The 24,862-nt window shown below is 48.6% G+C and overlaps 1 protein-coding gene across 1 annotated transcript in view; it reads left to right on the forward strand.

The window, feature by feature from the left end:
• Positions 1 to 24,862, forward strand: part of Irak2 (interleukin 1 receptor associated kinase 2) — a 53,191-nt gene that overhangs the window by 10,137 nt on the left and 18,192 nt on the right. The window contains exons 3-6 of the mRNA XM_041635347.1: positions 13,521 to 13,664; positions 19,667 to 19,770; positions 23,059 to 23,259; positions 23,347 to 23,411. Of these exons, the coding sequence (XP_041491281.1) occupies positions 13,521 to 13,664; positions 19,667 to 19,770; positions 23,059 to 23,259; positions 23,347 to 23,411 (514 nt within the window). The remainder of the gene's footprint in view (positions 1 to 13,520; positions 13,665 to 19,666; positions 19,771 to 23,058; positions 23,260 to 23,346; positions 23,412 to 24,862) is intronic.

The following is a 24,862-nucleotide window of genomic DNA, read 5'->3' on the forward strand; positions in this document are numbered from 1 at the left end:
TGTCCACCTTCCCTCAGATTGGACAGGGCAGCCTGCTTGGCTCACAGCCCTTTAGAACCTGCTAGAACTCACCCTGTCCTGTCCTGAGCTGTGCCAGACCACTGATCTCCATTCTCTGAGTACCAGCCAGAGAGGCCTGGTGCAAGATACAGCTGGCTGAGTCCAGGTCTGGCCTGTGCCAGAGCCCTGGGAGACCCTCCTCCTTTCAGGGTCTCAGACCCCACCATTGGCCTGTGAAGGCACCAGCCTGGATGCCAAGCTGAGCCCTCTCTGGGATTCTTGGAGTCTTAGTCCTCATGATCGCCAGAACCAAGAGGCCTTGCATTTGATCATGTGATCAGCTCCTGATGATTATGACCTCAATTTTGGTTTCTCTGTATTCTTAGAAAACTGCACTGTGACAGATGCTGAGAAATGATAAGGTGGAAACTGGTACGGTGGCAAACATCTGTAATCCATCACTTGGGAGGGAGAGGTAGGAGACTCAAGAATTCAAAGCCAGGGTGCCAGAGAGATGGCTCAGCTGCTTTTTCGGAGGGTCTGGGTTCAATTCCTACCACCCACATGGCAGCTCTCAACTGTCTGTTGTCCTGGGGATCAGACACCTTCACACCAATGCATATAAAGTTAAAAAAAATAATTAATTAAAAATAGAATTCAAAGCCGGCTTTGGTGACATAATGAGTTCAGGGCTAGCTTGGTGCTACATGAGACCTTGTTTCAAAAAAAAAAATCTTTTTGTATGTTGAAAGAATTAATTATAATCTCTCAATGACTCCAAAGGAGGTGAGGAAGGGTCCCCAGAGGTAGGAAGAGCTGCCAGCTCGTATGTGGTCACAGTGGACTTACTGCTGGTCCACTTTGGGGAGTCAGTTGGCCAGCCAGGAAAAACCCTGAGATTGACAGTGGTGTCCCCTCAGGATGTCTGATAGCAGAGGAGGCGCCCCAGAGGTTGGGAAACGGCTCCTCCCACCACATCCCCTGGCCATTGACTAATCTAGGAAAAATCTTTACCATTGAGGTCAACAAAGACTGTGGCACTATATTTAAAGAGATACCCTCCTGCCAGGCACAGTGGTGCACATTCTTAATTCCAACACTTGGGAGGCCGAGACAGGCTGATCTCTATGAGTCCTCAGTCAGCCAGGGCTGTAAAGAGAGACCCTTTCTCAAAATCAAACAAACAGCCAAAGAATGGCTGTGTGGCCTGAGGTCCCAAGCTCCAAGGTTCACCGGGTCTCATCTGGATCCAGGGCCCACTGCTCCACTCCCATAGAAGCTGAGCTAACGAGGAGGGGTTTGGGAGATGGAGGGATGGTGGGGGCCCAACTGTGGGCTCTCTGGTCTTGCTGGAAGCACCACCTCCCAGCCTTTGTGATTAGAGCCTTCTCTGACCAGGCCCTTTTCCTCAGTCCTGATGGCTGAAGCCACCTGAGGCGGGTCCCCACTCCCCTGTCCCATAGCTGTCGTTGTGAGGTTTTGGCTCTGTGCTCACCACTGATCAAGTCCCCAGGCAACAACTTCCCCTTTCTGACTCTTGCTGGTTTTCATTAGAGAAAAAAAAGTTGCCTGCCCCTTCTGAAGGTGAACACCCAGGGAGTGTGTGTGTGGGGGGGCACTCAAGTTCCGGTGTTAAGAATGCTCAAAGTCCCTTTTTCTAGCCGCGATATTTAATCTTGTTTTTGTACTTACCTGCTTAATTATTAACTGTAGTTAACTTGAAAAATTGACTTCTACCCAAATGAATTTAGGACCTCATACATGCTAGACAACTGTTCTACCCCTGGGTATCCAAATGTGGTGTGTGTGTGTGTGTGTGTGTGTGTGTGTGGTGTGGTGTGGAAACAGGTTCTTCCTGTGTCACCTGGATGGCGTGGAACTCACTGGGTAGACAAAGCTGACCTTGAATTCAAGAGATCTGCCTGTCTCTGTGTGAGTTTGAGGCTAGCCTGGTCTACACAGCGAGTTCCAGGACAGGCTCCAAAAGCTACAGCAAAACCATGTCTCAAAAAACCAAAAAAAAAAAAAAATTGAAGGTAGCTGTATTCAACAGATGTCCTGTGTGGGACACTTGTCCAGGCAAGGACCTGGGCTCCCAGCACCACAAACAAAAAGCCCCAGGCAGCAGCTTCCATAGAGCTGAGGGGTGTCTCAGCAAATACATTCTGCAGTCAACAGTGTCCTTGTGACCATTATGTGAGCCAAAGGCTCACAGGTGCTGGACTTGCCTTGTCTTGAAACCAAAGTCTTTGAGGGGATTGGTTTGCGGGTTTCTGTTCCTTCACTTTTTCTCACTTTGATTGCCAAGGTCATTATTTAACCTGATAGCCATGAAATATGACAAGAATTGGAATAGATGATTACAGAAGGCACATACTAGGAAGCAGCTCCCAGAGACACCACCTTCTCTCCCCGCATCCATTTTTGGTCGTCTCCACAGCAGACTCCAGGCTCTGGTTCACACGGTGTGGGCTACACAGGCATAAAGAACCAGCTGGGCCTGGCCTGGTGGCACGTGTCTGTTAACCCTAGCCCTGGACAAAGGGAAACAGGAGGGTAGTGAGTTCCAGGCTAGCCTGGGTTACATAGTGAGACCTTGTCTAAATAGCAGTCAGTCAGACTAAACTGGGAGGCGGCTCAGTGGGTGAGCTCTCTGTGAAGACTTAAACCCAAGTAAAATCTGGGTGTGGCCACAGGTGCCTATAAGCTCAGACCTGGCTGGGTGGAGATAAGATGATCCTGGGGCTTGTTGACCTAGCCCCCAAAACCGGAGCTTCAGGTTCTGTGAGAGAGGTTAAGGCCGTGGTTCTCACCCTGTAGGTCGTGACCCCCTTTGGGTGTCGAATGACCCAATCACAGGAGTTGCTCAAGACTATGGGAAAACAATGCCGGGCGGTGGTCGCGCACGCCTTTAATCCCAGCATTTGGGAGGCAGAGGCAGGCTGATCTCTGTGAGTTCGAGGCCAGCTTGGGATATAAGAAGAAAGACGTTATCTGCACACACACATATTCCTTCCTGTCAGTACACCCACAATTCATTGCTGGAATGGAGCCGGAAGCCACAGGCCATGTATCTGCAGTCAGTGATTCCAGTAGGACCTCTCCCAGCCTGCTGGTGTGGCTCTCCTGGCCAGTCTGCCTGGCAGCCCCTGGTTCCTAGTATGTCTCTGGTCGCCACGCGTCTCAACGTCTGTCTCAATGGAGCCACGGTTGAGCGGCTCAGATGTGGTTTACTGGGAGAGGGTTTGATTGCATTGCATAAGGCTGGGTCTCAGGGTGCTTGTGTGCAGTGGGGTGGATGGATAGTAACGATCTCAGCACAGGTACACGCATCCAGGAGCGGCACATGCACTCAGAGAAGATGCTGTGGGTGGGGAGGACTGCCAGGAGGAGGAGATGGGAGGAATCGGTCCCATCCCAGCAGCCTCCCTGGAGGAGCTGAACTTGACTTTCCAACTGAGGGCCTACTCAGTCATTTCTAGACAGAGGGCATAGCATGTTCACAGATCCTGTGATGGGCAGGAGGCATGTTTGAGGATCTCTCGAGAGGCCTTTGAATTCCTGATCCTCCTGCCTCAGCCTCTTAGATTACAGGTATGCATCAAACTCTGGGGATTAACCTCAGGGCCTAGTGCATGCTGGGCAACCATGGTCCCTCTTTCTGACATGAAAAGAGAAACCTGCCATTTGGTGTTACTTGTGCTCCTGGTTTCTACAAGACTTTCTCTGTTGACAGAACAAACCGATGTTGTTCAGGCCCTGGAATACATCCTAGGGTTTGTTTTTTTTTTTTAAGACTAGATCTCCAATGAGATTTTATTTTAAGGATTGATTTTGTTTTTAATACCGTGTGTGCGCGTGCACGCGCTCGTGCACATGTGTGTCTGTGTGTTTTGTGGGTAGTTGCCCACGAAGGCCAGAGGCATCCAATCTCTTGGAGGTGGAGTTACAGGGGGTTGTGAGCTGCCTAACAGCGGTGCTGGGAATAGAATTTGGACAGGTCCTCTGGGAGACTGATATACACTCTTAACTGTTTTGACCTTCCAACCATAGTCTGCAACATGCAATGGAATATTGCTTGATTCTAATGGAAAATAAAGACAATTAAGGTTTTTGTTTGCTTCTTTTTTTCTTTTTGGCCAGATGTGGTGGGATGTGCCTGTAATGCCAGCTCCTGGGAGGATAGAGACAGGTTTGCTTGAGAGGTCAAGGCCAGCCAGGGTCCCTTTGGAAGACTATCTTAAGGGAACAAACAAACAACAATAAAGAGTTTGAGGCCAACCTGGTCTACAGAGTGAGTTCTGGGACAGCCAAGGCTATACAGAGAAACCCCATCTCAAAAAACAAAACAAAAAGAAGTTTTTTTCTTTTATGAACAATTTGCCTTTTTATTTTTTTCTAGGAAGCGATGGAGAACTTTTATTTTGGGGAACACTCCAGTGTTCTGTGGAATGGGGACATTGAGGTTTTACCGTTGTACTTGCTGTTTTTCTCAGTGCTGTCACAAGATCCTCAGACAAGCAGCTGGAGGAAGGAAGGAAGGGAGGAAGGAAGGACTTACTTAGCTCTGAGTTTGAGGGCACAGTTCATCATGGTGGGAAGGTGTGGCACCAGGACCTGGTACTGTACCCACAGCCAGGAAGTATGAGAGCTGGCGCTCCGCTCTTTTGTGTACTGTCCAGGACCTCCGCCCATGGGACAGTGCTGCCTGAATTCTCGATGGGCCTTTGCATCTCAGTTAGTCTAAACCAGAAAACCCCTCACAGATGCACCCAGGGGAGGGTTTGCCTCCACGCTGACTCTAAATCCCACCAAGCTGATGAGAGCAGGTGTCGACTGTAGCTTATAAAAACGTATTGATCCCACGTAGCCATGAGGTTCTGGGTGTCAACTGAAGGGGTGTAGGAAGTGACTAAATCTTCCTCTCCCTTGGGCCACTGCTGTCTTCTTGTGCCTTTTTGTGGGTGCTGGGGATGGGCCCTCACGCACTAGGGAAGAGCGGGGTAGCCAACTTCTAACCCCAGCTAGAATTTTCTTGCTGTTTTACAGGGTTTGGGGAGCTGTGTTTGTGCAACCACGCAGGCTTTGGCTTTGGCTGGTGGGTCAGAGTCACTTCCTTTCTGGATGGGGCTCTTTGAACAGGGGACTTTGGACAGCTGTTGAGCAAAACAGAAGTTTGTTCCCTTCCTCTTCATGGAGGCCAGGTTGCGCACACACTGGCGACAGGGCTCCCAATTAACTCTAAGGTTTTCATAACTTCAGGGAGCAACGGAATGCGGGTCAGGTTCATTCTCTGGACCATTGGGGGTCTGACCCTGGAGCTGGCCCCGTGCCGGGTTGAGACATCAGCCCCAGAGTCACAGCCTGTGGACCCAGAATCAACTTATCTATCATCTACTATGTCCCACGAGACCCTGACACAAACCATCAAACAAGTGTGTAAACACACCCCTGTTTACTTTGCTTTCAAAGCAGGAAGCTTCAAGAGTGGTCACATTTTTTTTTTAAGGTGCTGATGCCTACCTAGTGTGGGGCAGGTCACCTGATTTCCCTCCCCGAACTGATTCTTGGGTCACTGTGGGTTTTGAGAGTGCTGGAAGGACACGCAGAGGCCATGTGCAGTGCGATTGAACTGGGGCACAATGAGGTTCACCCGTCACACTCTGACTGTGAACTGTGCTGTGGTCTCCAGGCTCCTCCAAGTGTGAGGTTAAACCATCCTCAGAGGCTGCGTGAGTCAGTGTCAGCTGCGTCACACTGCACAACCAACCCTGAGCTGAGTGAGCTGAGCTGTAGCCGGGCAAGACAGCTCCTGTGTTGTTGAAGCTTCCACTGGAATCTAGGGGTGGAGCACTTCGGAAGTGACTCAGGTGTGATACCAGCAGTTGGGAGGCAGAGGGAAGGCAGATCTCTGAGTTCAAGGCCAGCCTGGTCTACAGAGTGAGTTCCAAGACAGCCAGGGCTATATAGATAAACTCTGTCTCAAAAAGTTTCAAGAAAAATATTTATATTTTTTATATGTATGAGTGTTTTGTTTGCACATATATGTGTACCATATATGTACAGTGCCCACAGAGGCTAGAAGAGGGTGTCAGACTCATTGGAGCTGGGGTCACAGACAGCTGTGAGCCTCCATGTGGGTGCTGGGTGTTAAACTCAGGTCCTCTGGAAGAGCAACCAGTGTTCTTAACAGCTCACCCATCTCTTCAACCCCTGCATGCGCGCGCGCACACACACACACATGTGCACACGTGCGCATACTCGTGCATTAGCACACACAGCACATGCACACACACACACACACACACACACGCGCGCACACACACACATGTACTGTTAAACCACAGATCACAGAGGCAGAGACCAGGTCTGGGGATTAGTAGGAAAAAATCAAAGCAAGGGCCTAGTGAGCTGTTTGTTCTTGAGGTGGCTGCCTGCTCCAGGGTCCTTTAGTTTGTGCCCAATCACTTAGATTATTTAGCAGGGATCCATCCCAGCTACAGGTCAACTTAGAGTTAAAGCAAACACTTAAGTGTGGTATTATTGTTTGCCTTGAAATGGTAAAGGGAAGGATTTCTGGAATGTGCTCATAGAATGAGGGCCCTCTGCCCAGTGAGCCGTGCTGAGATTCGCCTCCAGGCAGCCAGTGGGGGAAGCCTAGGCCTCCCAGGGGTCAGCCAAGACTTCGGCACAGAAAGCTGTCTTTTTTATTTCCACTGAGGGAAGTGGAGCAGAAATAAAGATTCCAGAGGAAACAAGAGTTTCAGGTTTCATTTTCTTCAGGATGACAGAGAACACAGTTGGGCCTGTGTGTGAGTGTGTGCGTGTGTGTGCCCAGGGATGCTCACATGTGTGAGCATCCTTAGAGGATGGAGACCCTGTCCTGGGTACCAGCTGACTGGGAGGTTGTGTCTGCTTCATCCCAGCTCTGCCCTCTTACAGCACTCTGACTCAGTGCGAGTACCTGATACCCTTGAGAATTTAATCCCCAAGGGGAAAAAGATCACTGTCCCGAGCACTGGGAGGCCATCCAGGGGAATTCTGTCCCCAGCCTGCTCTGGGGTGAGGTAGTACACTCACCTCTTCCTTTCTTTTGACCTCTGAGCCTGTGGTGATTGGTGTTCTATTTTCATCTCTCCAGCATCTCTGTCTTTTGGGTGGCTGAAAGAGTGGGTGGGGTTGGGTGGTGGTGGTTTGCCGGCTGAGCCAGCTTCCTGGCCACATTCTCTCCCATTTGGTTTTCACAGTGGGAGAAAACAAAACAAGCAACAATGAAAGACAAATTAGGATGGTTAAAGTCTGTCTGTCTTTCTTTTTTCCTTCTTTCTGTCTACTTCCTTTTTTTTTTTAAAAAAAATATTTTAATCATTTACTTCTTTTGGTGTTGGGGTTGTAGGACCCGGAGACTCATGCTTGCTTGGCAAGCACTGATCCTCTGAGATGTATCCCTAATCCAGACATTTGAACCTTATACATCTTAGTTATCATTTGCATGTGGAAAGCTTGAGCTAACCCAACACTCACCCTGCCCGGGGATTTTTCAGGAAGCTGATGGGGCCTGACGTAGTAGAGTCTGACCTGGGCCTGTCAGCTGACATCTGTGGCTGGGCACGGCCCTCCAAGTGTCACTAGGTACCCTTGTGTAGTGGAGGGGTTTTAACCCCAAATGTGCTGACAGGTTCTCCCCAGGCTTTCTCATGCTGCCCTCCCAGTGTGTATCCTCCTCCTACCCCAACCCTGAATGCTGCCATTCAGTGACACATTGCCGAGCACAGACTATGGCGAGAAAAGATGGGTTCTCCCTGGATTGAAAACAGTAAATGAAGCTTTTGTGTGCCCTCTGGGTGGAGCTTGTAAAAGTCAGCCATGAGCCCCAGGGCCCTTGATGTCCACACCAGATGTGCCTGCACAGAGAGACACAGGTTTGTGCTAAACAAAAAGGTTATAGGGGCTGAGCTATAACTCAGTGTCTTAGTGCCAGGCCCTGGTTCCATTCCCAGTCACCAAGAATAGGAGCCAGAGGTTAAGTATGGATGGAATGACCTTTGATTTCCGTGCTATTTTTATTGTTGTTTTGAGACAGGGTTTCTCTGCGTTTTTTTGTTGGTTTGTTTTTTGATGTTGTTTTGTTTTGTTTTTTGAGACGGGGCTTTTCTGTAGCTTTGGAGCCTGTCCTGGAACTAGCTCTTGCAGACCAGGCTGGCCTCGAAGGAACTCACAGAGATCCACCTGCTTCTGCCTCCCAAGTGCTGGGATTAAAGGCATGTGCCACCACCGCCCGGCGACCTCCATGCTATTGATGAAGCTCAGCCAGGCTGCTGTCACAAAAATACCTCTAGCTGGGAAGATGGTTCGGTGTATGAAAGCACTTCTTTGCAAGCCTGAGGACCTGAGTTCAAATCCCCAGAACCTATGTAAAAGCCAGACAGGCACCAGTGTCTACATTTCCAGTGCCCCTAAGGGAGATGGGAGATGGAGAAAGGGGAATTCTTAGAGGCCCTCAGGTTAGCTAGTCTGGTATACATGGCACAAAAACCAACAAAGAGATTTTGTCTCAAACTTTATACAAGCTCTGGAGTACATGTTTGTCCATATTCACACACACATACCTCATACACACACACTCACATGCTGGTATATGCACATTGGGTATATACACATTGATAAATACATTGATAAATACAAAATGTAAAAGAAAAGATGCATTATATACTGGGCCCAAGTGCAACGTGGGCACAGATGGTCCTTTGGATATCATTTCCCACTATTGTGGACATGGCTTCAGCCCCGAGTCATGGTTGAGGGTTCTTTACCATGTAGACACCAGGCACCTCTGTCCTTCTGCTTCACATACCGGTCATGAGGTGCTGCCTGTATGTCCTCTGAGGACTATGGCGCTCTAGGCTGTCTGGGAAGGAAGGAACAACACAAGAAAGACAGTAGCAACGAGTAGAGGCTGGGTAAGCCATGTGTGGACCAGCCTGCCTCCTGGGGACATCTGCTTTTGGTCACCCCCTGGTTGGGCAGCTTTGTGACAGGCATGCTCATGAATTGGCAGTCACCTCAGCAAATGGCTTTTGTTGACATTTTGTTACAAAGACTGTGCGCTCCCTTCCTGGGCTTCAAAGCTAGCCTGGGCTACAAGGCACAGACTTTGTGGATAGGCAGCTGTGGGGAGGTGGCTGACTTAGAGCCTACATTTCAGGTGGCACGACCCAACAAAAGTCATTCCTCAATCCCAGCACTTAGGAGCAGAGGCATAACGACTGGGAGTTCACTCTTAATCGTTGGTTTGAAGCCAACCTGGGCTACAAGAGACCCTTTCTCAAAGACCAAACAAACAAAAGGAAACACAAAAAACTCTAGCCCAAATAACAACATAGTAACCAAACCAAAACACATTTCCTAATGACCAGGAAGGAACAATGCCAGGTTCTGGACAATGTGACAAAAGAAACCAGTCAGACTGGACTGTGGCAATGGGCAAAGTGGGCAGGGTTTTAGTATAATGGGACCGTTTTCCCCTGAGCTGTGCTTAACCCAGGGTCCCAAGGTCCCACTTATCAAAGGTCAGCCTGAGACGGTGGCTTGAGATGAACATGAAAGGCAATGATGTTCTTGTTCTAAGCTGCCCATTCAGCTGGAGGTGGTTGAAACTTCACTCCTGTCCATCTCTGACTCTTGACTGTGTGTGTGTGTGTGTGTGTGTGTGTGTGTGTGTGTGTGTGTTTGAGACCTCAGGTTCTTGCTATGCCATCTTATCTGTCCTGGAACTAGCTCTTGTAGACCAGGCTGGCCTCAAACTCACAGAGATCCTCCTGCCTCTGCCTCCAAAATGCTAGGATTAAAGGCGTGCGCCACCACCGCCTGGCTTGAGACAGGTTCTTGCTATGCCATTTTGTCTGTCGTGGAACTGGCTATGGAGACCAGGCTGGCCTGTGTTGAACTCATAGAGATCCACTTGCCTCTGCTCCCAGAATGCTGGGATTAAAGGTATGTGCCACTATGCCAGGCAGTTGTTTGAGTGAAGTAATTTACACTCTTCTCCTCTTATTCATATTCTCTCTCTCTCTCTCTCTCTCTCTCTCTCTCTCTCTCTCTGGTCAGTCTCACTATCACCCTGTGCATGGGACTGAACCAGGGCATCACACATGATGGGCAGTTACTCACTATTGCGCTGTATCTCCAGCCTCCCCATGCTTTCTTCTTGGTTTTTTGTTTTTATTTTTAGGCAGGATCTAACTGTATAGAACAGACTATCCTAGAACTCCTACTTATCTTACAGCTCTTGATGCTAGGATTGCAGGCCTGCTGCATCACTGTACCCAACTTCCTCCATCCTCTGGGAAGTGGTCCAGAGTGATCTCGACTGGGGCAGGATGGAGCTGGTGCTTGCTTCTGCTTTCATAAGATTGGCTTTATATTTATATTTATATTATTTTATTTTTAGCTTTTCGAGGCAGGGTTTCTCTGTTTAGTCCTGGAACTTGCTATTTAGATCAGGCAGGCCTCACAGAGATCCTCCTGCCTCGGGTTCCTGAGTACTAGAATTAAAGGTATGTGCCATCATGCCGGGCCTAAGACAAGCTTATTTAAAAGAGAATGTGAGCCAGTGAACTGAGGGTAATGTGGGTAAGGGTGCTGGTTGCCACTTTATGACTTAAGTTTGGCCTCTGGAACCCATATAGTGTAAGAAAAGAATCAGTTCCCAAAAGTTGTTCTCTGACCTCCATACATGTACACACATGGCTAAAGAAGTAAATATAATTAAAAATATTAATAGAGGGATGTGTCATGTATGATACAGGAAACTCAGGGAAAAGTCACTCCAATTCCCATTTAGCCTTTGTTGTCCCAAATTCCTGGAACTTCCCATGACCTCATTGTGCTTTTGCTCCTAATTGTTCAGGACCGTGGCCTTCTCTGATGGAACTCAGACTGGAGTGGGGTCACAGACAGTGGTGGTTTTGCTATTGGGAATCGAGTCCAGGACCACTCACTTTCCAAATGAGCCCTCACCCGAGGAGTTATCCTCCTAGATTACTCCCCCTATTTATTATGAAACAAGCTCACTACATTGCTCTGGTTGGATTTGAACTCTTAATCTCCAAATTCAGCCTCCCAAGTGCTGGGAGTACAAAGAGGATGCAGCATGCATGGCTTAGAGATGATATAAATTTGTGGGGTCGTGCTGGGGTACAGCTCAGTGACAGAGGGCTTGCCCGGTATATTTGAGGGCTTGGCTTCCATCCTCAGTTCCACCAGCAGATATTTTTAAAAGTAAATGCTGCGTGCACACAGGTAATTCTGTTGACTGCCAGAGATGGCTGTGGAAGTTAAGTATGCCTGCCAGCATCCAGGAAAGCACAGTGCCAGGTGAACTTAGATGTTATTCGTGGTGATACCAAAGCTTGGGTTTGCAAAACGTCTTCCACAGAGATGCTTTGTTTCGAGAGACTCCATTTATCACTGGGAACAAATGATGCTGGGCTTTGACTCTAGCTCGGCCTGATGCTGTTGAGAGACCAAGTAAGTAGGCAGCTGTCACTGGGCCTTCGTGTGTGTGTGTGTGTGTGTGTGTGTGTGTGTGTGTGTGTGTGAGCACACACATGCATATGAGTGCAGGTGCCCTCAGAGGCCAGAGATATCAGATCTCTGTATCTTGAGTTAGGGTGCTGGTAACCTAATTCTGGTCCTCACACTCTCTTACACTAAGCCATCTTTCCAGTTCCCAAGATTTGTTGCTTGTTTTGCATCAAGGTATCATTGTGTAGCCCTGGCTGGCCTAGAACTCACAGCGCTCCTCTGCTTCCCCAGTGCTGGCGTTAAAAGCAAAAGTAACCACGCCGGGCTTGTTTTAGTGTTGTGCCTATGGCTGTGTGCGTGCACCACCTGCATACAGTGCCCGAGGAAAACAGAAGGGGGTATCGTTTTAATTGTTTCACACACATATTACCGCAAACCAATAGCGAGCCAAGGACCCTGGGCACAGGACTGTGGTCTTGTTTCTTTGCCCTCACACACACTAGTCAAGTGCTCTACCACCTCTGAGTTAAGTCCACATCTCTTATAATTTGGATTTTCTCTGAAGCGGTAATATTGGAGAATTCAGACTAAGGAATTTAAACGTTAATCCCAGTGCTGAGGAGCCATAGTGCTTCCCTTTAAGGAGCGGGATGTGATGGGGCCAGAGTGGATCCATATTTCTGTCTCTTGCTACCTGGTGATAAAGGAAGGGCAGCTGAGCTGGCAGCAGTGTGGGCAGGAAGGGTAAGCCTGGGCACTAGTGGAAGAGAGAATGCTGTTTGGCCGACCTGCTTTGAGAATCTGAACGTGAGCAGGCATGTGCATGAGCTCCTAACATCTTCCGAGTTTCCCAAACTCATGCTAAGTAGAAGTGAGACTGAGGGCAGGTGACTTCTGCAGCCAGCCCTATAAGCCAGGGCTTTGTGTGAGCCTCAGCAAATCCTCAAGTTGTTTAGAGATGAACTGTTCAGTTGTGTGTATGTGTGGGGTGGGGCCTGGCCCAGCGGCTCTCTCGAAATATAGCTGCTCTGTAGGAGTCACATGTAGGAAGTGGGGAAGTGAAACGGATGGGCTGTCAGGACTTTGGTACCTGTGGCTCCTGGGACTCAGGATCTCCCACGTGCTAGACAAGTGCTCTCCTGCTGAGCCACACCTAGCTCCCAGGTGGCTGCCTTCGACTTGTTTACACATTCAGTAAACTGTGCAGCCCTTGCCAAAGCGCTACACCCGGGCTCTCACCCTGCTCACAGTGGCCCCGGGAAGGAGGCAAGCAGGCATTATCTTCATGGTCTCCGTTTGGTTTTAATTAATTTATTTTTAAAAATTTATTTATTGCATTTTACATATGTGAGGGTTTTGCCTGCATATGTACCACCCACATGCATGGTGACTGCCGAGGCCAGAAGAGGGTGCTGTATCCCCTGGAACTATAGTTACAGATGTTTCTGAATTATCATGTGGGTGCTAGGAATCAAACGAGTCTCCTAAAGATTGCCCTTGCTCTTAACCACTGAGGCATCTCGCCAGTCCCGATTTATTTTATGTGTATGAGTGTTTACTTGCATGAATGTGTACCATGTGCCTGTCTGGTGCTCACGGGAATCAGAAGATGCTGGATGCCCTGGAACTGGAGTTGCAGAGAGTTGTGAGCTGCCATGGGGGCTGCTGGGAACAAAATCCAAGTCCTTTGTAAGAGCAGAAAGTGTTCTTACTGCTGAGCCATCTCTTAGCCCCAGTGGTCTCCAGGTCTCCTTTTCATAGGAGGCTCACAGATAGAAAGTGACTTTTCTGAAGTTACCTAACTAATCGTGTCAGAAGCTGTGTGTGTGTGTGTGTGTGTGTGTGTGTGTGTGTGAGAGAGAGAGAGAGAGAGAGAGAGAGAGAGAGAGAGAGATATTCAGACTATCAGAGCCAAAGTCCCTGACTTCCAGACCCGCCTCTCCATAGCTCCCCTAGTCATGGAACTTAACAGTGTCTACTCTACCTTGTTCTAGGGAAGCCGGTTCCTGAGAGCACACCTCCTCCTCCAGCCTTCCCAAAGGCTGTGAAGCCAGGCCCTGTGGCTACTCCTGGAAGAAACCTCAAGGACGAACAGGAAAAGGGCCAGCCTGTGAAGCCGGGCTCCGTTCTGGGCACAGGTGCTCTCCTTTCTCTTCCTCTTCCTCTTCTGGGTTTTAGGTTTATTTTTATTTTATGTGTATGCGTGTTTCACTTGCGCATATGTATATGGACTGCTTGTGCATAATGCCCATGGAGAGGAGAAGAGGGTGTCAGATCCCCTGGAACTGGTGTTAGGGATCGTGTGCGCCACTGTGTGGGTTCTGGGAATCAAACCCAGGCCTCTGCAAGAACAGCCCATGCTCTTAATTGTTGAGTCATTCTTTGCAGCCCCACAGGTATTCATGGGTTATTTTTTTCTTTTGGTGTGTGTGTGTGTGTGCGCGCACGCGCGTGTGCGCACGTGTGTGCATGCATCAAAACACACTGTGCAAGTGAATTAGAAAAGGAGAAACATCCAGGTGTGCCTGTAACCGAGCTATTTGAGAGTCTGAGGCAGGAGGATCGTGTGAGATCAACCCTATTCTGAGTGGGAAGTGCATACCCGTGATCCAGCTTTCTTCAGGAGGTTGAGGGTAGGAGCCTTGTGGCCCAAGGCATGCTTGGCATGCACAGGGTTTGCCTTTAATCCTCAGCACCCCCCCCCCCAATCTCTAAATGTGTTAAGTAAATAAATAAGTACATTTCTGGGGGGAGGGGAGCTGATGATGGAACCCTGGGCGTTAGGCGTGCAAGCTTTACCACTGAGCTTCCCCAACCCCTGGCCCTTACCATTTTCATCAGAAGAAAATAATAAAGATTTGTTCAAGGTGACTTAAGTCCTGGGATTAGAGCACTCCTGTCTCTCGTACTGTATACATGCACTACAGTCCCAGAGACTTGCAGAGCACGTTACATGTGTGTCCAGCCTCTTGTGCTCAGGCTAGAGCTGAGGGACAATCAGTCAGATGCCAGGAGGACAGCCAGTGGTGACTTCTCCAGGGCTTGCTTCTCCACTCCTATAGCCCATGACCTATAGCTTAAGATCCCAGACCTATGGCATGCAGCTCACTGAGGGACCTGAAGCCAGCCAACCCTTCTGGGAGAAGTCACTCTTAGGGGGCTTGGGCCTGAGGCCAACCCCCCTGTGCTTGAATTCACTCAGCCTCTTCATTCCTCAGTTCCTCCATCTGTAAAATGGGTACGAACAGAGCCTATTATATCCTATTGCAGAGAATCAGCTGGATGTGGCTGTGTCTGCCTGTCATCTCAGCCTGGGATGAACTGGGGAAGCAGAGGCTGGGGGATGAATGCAAATTCCAGACCCACTGGGTTTCTTGTGTGTGTGTGTGTGTGTGTGTGTGTGTGTGTGTTTGTGTTGGTGGGCAGGGTCTACAAACACTAGAGCTGGCCAAGTAACATCTGCGTCTGCACTAGGCACGAATGAGTAGCCAGTGTTGGTTCAAGCTTCCAGAGTCTGACCTTGGACAGTTTATTTTAGGCATTTTTAAATACAGTACAACTTTGGTAGAAAGTTTCCTGGTGATCATTACCACAATAAAGCCTAAAGCATGACTCTATTGAAACTCTTTTGCAAAGTACTGTGACCTCTTCCATAAGAGTGGATTTGTTTTGTTCAGATCCACTGGGAGAAACCTGAGACTTAGACTCAGTTCAAATTCAGGTTAAGGGCGTTTATTCTTACCGCTAGCTGTTCATTTCTTTCCCTCTGTGTAGTAATAAAAGGACCATTTCCTCCCTTTCCCATAGCCAGAGGGAATTTTACAGAAGCGAAGCAGCTGTTAATTCCTCACAGCCCATTATCCTATTCTTCTTTTTAAAAAACAATTTACTTAATTTTACGTGCACTGGTGTGAGAGCATCAGATTCCCCGGAACTGAGCTGGGATGTAGATGCTGGGAACTGAACCCAGGTGGTCTGGCAGAGCAGTCAGTGCTCCTAACCACTGAGCTATCTCTCCAGTCCCACCCTTCCCCCTCCCATTATTCTATTCTTATCTCACCTACAGACCCCTGGGATGTCCCAGGCATCTCAGAGCAAAGGCCAGTGGTCCTCAAGGGATGCCTGACTCAGAACTAAATGTCTTTAGTCATCACAGGGGCCTGTGTCAGGTATTACTCGGTCTGTGCATTCTAATGACTGGGAGAGAACGGCTCGTTTCTGGGCAGGCAAAAAGACACAGATCACAGTGCCATGCATGGATTCTAGCTGGGTGGGGTTGGCATATGCCTTTAATCCCAGCCCTTGGGAGGCAGAGGCAGGTGGGTCTCCTAGTTCGAGGCCAGCCTGGTCTACAGAGTGAACTCCAGGGCAACCAGGACTATACAGAGAAACCCTGTTTCAAAAACCAAAACAAAGAGAGAAAGAAACAAAAAGAATGGATTCTATAGCTTAGGGGCTTAGGGGAAGATCTAGTGTGATCCAGGTCACGAGGAGGCAGGTAAGAAGCAGAGTGAGCACAAGGATCTACAGTGCCCTCTACAGTCTTTTTTTTGGCTAGTGGGGGGTCCTTTTTATTTATTTAATGAATTTCTTTAAAATTTTATACATTTTAATAAAATATAATCACATCATTTCTCTCTTCCCTGTCCTTCCCCAACTCTCTAAGTCCCCCTCCCTCCAACTCCTTCTGTCTCACCCATCTCTCACACTGATAGCCTCTTCTACCATTATTGTCACACACAGTCACACACACACAGTCACACACAGTCACACACACACACAGTCACACACACAGTCACACACAGTCACACACACACTCACACACAGTCACACACACACTCACACACACTCACATACAGTCACACACAGTCACACACACTCACACACACTCACATACAGTCACACACAGTCACACACAGTCACACACACACTCACACACAGTCACACACACACTCACACACACTCACATACAGTCACACACAGTCACACACACTCACACACACTCACATACAGTCACACACAGTCACACACAGTCACACACACTCACACACAGTCACACACACACTCACACAGTCACACACAGTCACACACACTCACACACACTCACATATAGTCACACACAGTCACACACACAGTCACACACACAGTCACACACACAGTTACACACACACAGTCACACACACAGTCACACACACACACAGTCACACACGCAGTTACACACACACAGTCACACACAGTCACACACACAGTCACACACACACAGTCACACATACAGTTACACACACACAGTCACACACACAGTCACACACACAGTCACACACAGTCACACACACAGTCACACACACACAGTCACACACACACAGTCACACACACAGTTACACACACACAGTCACACACACAGTCACACACAGTCACAGTCACACACAGTCACACACAGTCACACACACAGTCACACACAGTCACATACACACACTCACACACAGTCACACACACACACTCACACACAGTCACACACAGTCACACACACACACACTCACACACAGTCACACACACACTCACACACACTCACACACAGTCACACACAGTCACACACAGTCACACACAGTCACACATAGTCACACACACACTCACACACACACAGTCTCACACACACACAGTCACACACACACAGTCACACACACACATGCATATGTACATATAAATATATAAATGCAACCTGCTGTCCACTTTTGCTGTTTGTGTGTATGTGGTTATCAGGGCTGACCAATTTGCATAATGCAACCAATTTGGGGGCTTGGAGGCTAATCCTCTCTTAGTCAGAGGCCTGTAGTTAGTCATCCCAGGGTGTGACCCTGTGAGCGGCTCCCTTTCTGCATTAGAATATCTATTGATGTTGCCATTATTCAAATCTTATTTATACAGTCATTTATATGAGAGGCTGTTTCACAGTGGACTCTCTGGTATTTTAGTTCATACAGTCTTTCTGTCCCCTCTTTCACAAAGGTCCTGGGCCATAGATGGAGCTGTGATGTAGATGCATCTGTTGGGGCTGGGCGCCTCACAGTCTGTTATCTGTGTGCTGTGTCCAGTTGCCCTCTACAGTTTTTTTATTTTTTATTTTTTGGTTTTTCGAGACAGGGTTTCTCTGTAGCTTTGGAGCCTGTCCTGGAACTCCCTTTGTAGACCAGGCTGGCCTCGAACTCAACTCACAGAGATCCGCCTGCCTCTGCCTCCCGAGTGCTGGAATTAAAGGCGTGCGCCACCACCGCCCGGCTCCTCTACAGTTTTTATAGCTCGTTCCAGACCAGGGCTGCGTAGTGAGACCCTGTCTCAGAAAGGAAGACAGAGAGAGCAGACATGGGGATGGAGGCACAAAGGGGGACATGGACCACCCGGGCAGGACAGGACAGTTTACCTTAGGTCGTGGAGTCTGGACTTTACCCTGTGACTGAAGGAAGGGGAGAAGACATGTGGCCTGTAAATTCCAATGAATGGGATTCAGACCCGTGCCAGCCTGCTGTTCCTTTGCCAAAGTGAGAAAGACCGTGGATGAGGAGGTGGGGGAGAATGGAGAGGTCACAGGTGCCCCTCTGTCCCTTCACTGCCAGCCTTCGTATGGCTCACTTTCCTGAGTGCCCTGGGTCACTGAGCCTGTCCCTGCAGTCCCTCCCACAGAGAAGGAAGTTACTCTTGAGTATTTGTAGTTGGAAACACGAGTCATTCTTTCCACGTATCACAGATGCCTGTCAGCCCTGGGAAAGCCCCGGATTCCAGGACCGTGTGCTACCCAGGGAAACCAGTGTTGGAGGAAGTTTTTATTGTAGAGGAAAAGTTCAGGCACTCAGGGTTGTGTTTTGGAAGCTTTTCTGTAGAGATGAATGGGCCCTCAGTGTGTCCCTGCCCTTCCGTGAACCTGTGCAGCGTTCAGCAGACTGAAAGTCACACACTTAGGCTCTCTGTGAGTCAGCTGTGGCAGCTATGTGTGGTGGTTTGTGGTGCAGTGTGTGTGTGTGTGTGTGTGTGTGTGTGGTAACAGTGTGTGTGTGTCGTGTGTGTGTTGTGTATGTGCCGTGTGCGTGTTGTACGTGTTGTGGGGTGTGTCCATGGCTGCTTCATCTGCTGTGTTGCTGTGCCTTGCCCCTCCATCTGGGGAAGCCTTACACAAGTCTTTGAAAACTCTGAAGACTGGGAAATCCCTGCTGGGTAGTGGTGACACACACCTTTGATTTTGGCACTGGGGTGTAGACGGACGCTGTAAAGTAGGCCCACAATAGTTCAGAATTGAGTATAATAAAGGTTCTTTATTTAGGGGTAGACTCACAAATCACAGCCCTCTGCACAAGTGGGGAACAGGAACCGAATCCAGCAGCAGAAAGAGAGAAAGAGAGAGAGAGAGGCCATGCCCAAGTGGGATAGTATCTTAAAGGCTATTGACTGAAGGAGTTCCTGCAGCACCTTCCCCTTTTGTCTAATTCTAAGCCTAATACAAAGCTATACACAATAAGAACAAATATCGAGTACAAAAATTAGAATTACAACCAGCATAAACAATATCAAGCAAGAAATATATGCTAAATGTTTTGATAATTATTCTATCCTAAGGAGTCTAAGTCTTGTATTAGAAATGACTTGGCCAAGTCATGAAAGGAAAGTAACTACAACTATCTAGTCTTCAACCCCATTGTATATCTGAGAAGGGAAATAATATTACTTGAGTAGATAGGAAGTGCAATCAAGAAACTTCCAAAAATGTGCAATAAATGACAGAGACAACTGGGTAATCACCCAAAGTCTCATTTGCAACGTTGGAGCAACCAGCTTTGGCTAAGGCCTAGAGTAACTGTCAGACCATTTTCAGAGGCAGGAGGTTTCTCTGTGTCCTCGGCTGTTCTTTGCCAGGCAGTGGGACAGCACAGGCGCATCCCGCATCCTGTGACCTGGGTTGCTTGTGGCACCTCCTGCTTCCCCGTCTCTTCCTGTCATTAGAGATGGTAAATTGTTCATGTTGTAAGATGTCACCAGGCTTAAAAGCACTGACAGCCAAGGAGCTTGTCGGCTGGCACATGGTGTCAGCACTGATTGAGAGGGGTGGCTTCGGGGTGAGTCCCAGGCAGGGTGCTGACCCTGTCATCCTTTCCAGGGACCTTGGCTGGAGTCCAGCAGCAGGCCTCACACCAGCTTCCATCCAAGGAGGATGCCCCTTGTTCCTTGAAAACTGACCAAGCCGACTCTCCCCAGTCTAAGGTAAACCCACCCTTGACTTCTATCCCAGCTGGGTCCTGGCTTGTGGTTCTCTCAGAAACACAGTTTCTTCATTCCCTGAGACAAGTGTGGGGGCAGGGAGGACAGGGAGACCCATTCTCTGCAAGCTTCTGAGACTAAGTATAGTCATCGGTGAGATGAGGGGCCTCTGCTGCTCTGAGCATGGGGTGCTTGGTGGGGTTGTTTCTTTGGGGTGTAATTCAGGGCCTAATGAAGCACCCTAACACTGAGTCCCAGCATAGGCCAGGACTCATATTTGCCATAGTGGCGATTTGAACCCAGGGCCCTTTGCATTCAACCACTGAACTATAAGCACCGTCCGTTTTTGTTATGCTTTGAGACAGGCTCTTACTTAAGGTTCACAGACAGGCCTTGAACTTGCGATCTCCCTGTCTCAGGCTCTGGAGGGGCAGCCTGGAGGACAGGCCTGCACTACCAAGTCCCACAGGACCTCTGTTTGCTGTGGCCCCTTGTAAGCAGGAGCTGATGTGTGCAGTTACATGAATTGGTTTACAACCACCAGCCTTTCCCACTTTCTTGTTGGAGTTGAGCAACAGTCAGAGTGGTCCTGCACTTTGACTTGGTTCCAGAATGTGCTATGACTTTATTCCCGTGGGCACTTTCACCCTCATTTACTAACACTCCCAGGTAGTCTTGTGACTGTATTGGTAGTAAGATGACTGCAATTCACACTGGGTTAGAAATGAAAGCCTTGGTTTGGGGTGCTGCTCAGTGTTATAGCCCTGGGTTCCACCCCAGCCAAGGGAAAAAAAGAAAAAGGAAACAGGTTGCTACTCTTTGGGGCAGGGTTCCATGTAGCTCATGCTGACTTCAGACTCACTGTGTAGCTGAGGATACCCTTGAACTTTGGATCCTACTGCCTTCCCCTCCCAAGTTATTAGACAGCAGTCTTGTGCCCCCACACCCAGTTTCTGTGTGCCAAGGATGGAAGTCAGGGCCTGTGCATGTCCGGCAAGCACTCTGCCAATGGGCTGTATCCCCGCCAGTATTTATTTTTGAGACAAGGTCTCACTGTGAACCTCAGTCTGGATTTGAATTTGTGATCCCCCTGCCTTAGAGTTCCAAACTCCACGATCATAGGCAGGAACTACCATGCCCAGATTTTTCTTCTGATCTGAAAATATCATTTAAGTCAGGAGTGGTAACTCTTGCCTTTAATCCCAGCACTCGGGAGGCAGAAGCAGGCAGACCTCTGTGAGTTCAAGGCCAGCCTGGTCTGTATAGTGAGTTCCAGGCCAACTAGAGTTGCATAGTTTTGTTGTAATATGAGCGGCAGGGCTGCGTCCCCAGCACCCCGGCTGCCTGCTAGTTTATGCCCCGAAATAATTACACGGACACTGTATTCTTTTAAACACTGCTTGGCCCATTAGCTCTAGCCCTTACTGGCTAATTCTGATATCCTGATCAACCCATCTCTAATAAACTGTGTAGCACCAGTCTTACCGGGAAAGATTCAGCATGTCTGACCTGGCAGCTTGCTTCATCGTGTGCGTCTCAGAGAGCAGAGCTATCGCGTCTGCCCGGGAGAGGGGAGCATGGTGTCTCTGAGCTCACTTCCTCTTCCTCCCAGCATTCTGTTCTGTTTACTCCACCCACCTATGTTCTAACCAATAAAATGGGCCAAGGCAGTTTCTTTATTAGCCAATGACTTTCCTCCATCAACATAGAAATCCTGTTAAAAAGAAAAAGGTATTTTAAAAATCCATATTCTTGAGAAATTATGGGTTTGGTACCTGGGCAGGAAAGTGGCAGTTCCTGGGGCTGGTTAATGAACCTCTCCCGTGATTTAGTTAATCATTTTCAGAGATGCTTGGATCATTGAGGACCTTTAATCCCAGCACGGGGAGGAAAGCTGTGCAGGTCTCTGAATATTTGAGGCCAGCCTGGTCTACATAGTGTGTCCAGGCCAGTCAGGGCTACACAGTGAAACTTTGTCTCAGAAAAAAAGGAAAGTTTCTATTTGGTTTTCTTTTCTTCTTTTGATTTTTGCACGTCATCTTTAAAATTTTATTCTCTATTTATGTATGTTGTGTGTAGTATGTGTATGCATGCGTGAGGGCATATACACGACATGGCACACATACGGAGTTAGCGGACAACTTTCAGGAGTTCACCATTTATGCCCTGGGGATTGAACTCAGCTCACCAGGCTTTTCCAGATGCTTTCCCCAATGAGCCGTCTTTCCAGCCCCACTCTCATTTTTTGACAAATCCTCGTGTATCTAACCAGCAGGAGACCCGTTTGTCTTTAATAGCCTCCAATTCCCGAGAACTACCGATAAAGGCAAATGTAACTTCAAAAAAATAAGTTTCTGTGCACCTGTGTGTGAAAAGGGAGGTCACAGAAGCCTGACTTCTGTTTCTGGTCTTCCATAGTGCCAGGCTTAGAATCTCTAGCTCCACTCAGAGAACTGTGCGGTTATTTGAACATTCGCACTGGCAGGTATAAGGCCTATGGAGTCTTTGTTACCACTGGTAACAAGATGAAAGCTTCCAAAGTATTCCAGGGTCCCCCCTGGGGAGCATGGAAAGCCAGTTCCCAGGGTGATCATTGTAGCTTTTTTTTTTTTTTTTTTTTTACTCTTTGGGGGTCCACCACCCAGCTCCCAAATAAATACATGGAGACTTCTGCTTATGAATGCCTGGTCTTAGCTTGACTTGTTTCTAGCCAGCTTTTCTTTTCTTTTTTTTCCGAGACAGGGTTTCTCTGTAGCTCTGGAGCCTGTCCTAGAACTAGCTCTTGTAGACCAGGCGGGCCTCGAACTCACAGAGATGGGCCTGCCTCTGCCTCCTGAGTGCTGGGATTAAAGGCGTGTGCCACCACCGCCCGGCTCGTAGCCAGCTTTTCTAACCTAACTTGAAGTATCCTGTTTCTCTTCTTCTACATTTTGCCTCTGAGCTTTTTACCTTTCTTTAGTCTCTATATCCTTTTTTTCCTTCTTACTCCATGGCTGGCTGTGTGGCTGGGTGGCTGGCTCCCAGCATCCTCCTTTCCTTGCTCCTCCCTCTTCTCTTTATGAGCTTGTATTTCTCCTATTTATTCACTACCTGGCAGCCCCAGCTGTTTCTCTCTCCTGCCTAGCTATTGGCTGTTCAGCTCTTTATTAGACCAATCAGGTATTTTAGGCAGGCAAAGTAACACAGCTTCACAGAGTTACACAAATGCAACATAAAAGAATGCAACACATCTTTGCATCGTTAAACAAATATTCCACAACACATCACCCGCTCTCCTTTCTCAATCCCCAGGACTGCAGCACTTCCACGTCTGTCCCCAAGCAGGAAAAACTTTTGAGTTTGCCCGGAGACAGGTTTTTCTGGAGTGAGGCAGATGTCATCCAAGCAACGGAGGACTTTGACCAAAGCCACCGAATCAGCGAGGGGACCTTTGCTGATATCTACCAGGGGCAAAGGCATGGTGTGGCCTTTGCTTTCAAGAAGCTCAGGGAGGTGAGCTGAGGGTGTCTGTAGGGAGGGTGGGTGGAGCCCTGGGGCTAAAGCCGGATGGATCTTCAGGGGCTGTGTCTTTTCCCATAGGTGGCCGGCTCGAGTCCAGGGCCCATGGACAGGTTCCTGCAGGCAGAGATGCAGCTTTGCCTCAGGTAGGTTTCCCGTGCAGAACCCCTGGCCTGATGATGATAGCAGGAAAACAGTGCCTCCTATCTGCCAGGCAATGGTTAGCACTGCCATTATTGTTTTGGGTCATTTTCTGTTGCTGTCACCTAGTGTCACAGACAGGGTGGTGTCTAAAGTACAAGTTTGTTTATTCATGGTTCTAGGAACTGGGAAGTTGGAGGGCGTTTGGTGAGGTTTCACGCAGTGTGTGGCAATAGTGGCCATCACGCTGTGAGACTGAGGGTCACTCCTCCTCTTCTTGTGTCGCCCTAACCCATGACCTCACCTAACACTAGTTACTCCTAAGCACCCTGCCTCCAGATACCTTTGATTATAAATCTGGGGATAAGTTCCCAACATACAAACTCTGGGGCCCATGCTCAGGGCACAGCATAGACAAGCTTGTTCCATCTCCACCAGAACTCTACAACACAGGGCCACAGCTATACAAGGCCACAGCTGGTAGGTGCAGAAGTTGGGGCCCAGTGAGGTTCAGTGTTTGGTTCAACACTACACAACCAGTAATTAGCAGAGCTAGAGTGTGAGCCTTCGAGACTGTGTCCAGAGACCACGCTTTTCTTTTCTTTTTTTTTTTTTTTTTTTTTTTTGGTTTTTTGAGACAGGGTTTCTCTGTGGTTTTGGAGCCTGTCCTGGAACTAGCTCTTGTAGACCAGGCTGGTCTCGAACTCACAAAGATCTGCCTGCCTCTGCCTCCCGAGTGCTAGGATTAAAGGCGTGCGCCACCACCGCCCGGCTGACCACGCTCTTTTTAAACAGCACATATATGCTTGGGTTAGAATTCTCAAGAAATCTTGGCTTGTTCCAACTCTTTCCATGTACGAAGAAAGAGATCCTTCCTGTCCCATTTTGAAACCGGCAGATGGACTGAGAGTCTGACAGCAAACTGATCTTAGAACCATAGCTCTCTAGACACGTGGGGACCATGGAACTAAGTCTGCCTCTGTGTGTCATACAACCTGAGAGCAGAGAATGGTTTTTATATTTCATTTCTTGAGACTAGGTTTTTTTTTTTATGTAGCCTGGTTGATCTGGAACTCATTATGTAGACCAGATAGGCCTCAAACTCACACAGATCCGTCTGCCTCGGCTGCCCAAGTGCTGGGATTAAAGGCATGTGCCAGTACCACCCAGCAAGTTTAGTGATTTTTATTTGTTGTTAGATTTGGGTTTGTTGGCATTTGTTTCTAGGACTTTCCATATGCTCTGTAGCTTGCTCCTGAACTGTATTCTCAGCCCTCTTTTTATACTGGGACAGGCCTTCACTAATTACTTCATCAGGTTTAGAATTTGTAATCCCATCTGGGTCCTCCCTCCTTCCCCCTCCCTCCCTCCCTCCCCCCCCCTCCCTCCCTCCCTCCCTCCTTCCTTCCTTCCTTGCTTGCTTGCTTTGAGACAAGGTATTATTATGTAGCTCTGG

The sequence above is a fragment of the Microtus oregoni genome, unplaced genomic scaffold, assembly GCF_018167655.1.
Source record: "Microtus oregoni isolate MIOR12 unplaced genomic scaffold, Mior012 000002F_ref0000024, whole genome shotgun sequence".
NCBI classification, from domain to species: domain Eukaryota; kingdom Metazoa; phylum Chordata; class Mammalia; order Rodentia; family Cricetidae; genus Microtus; species Microtus oregoni.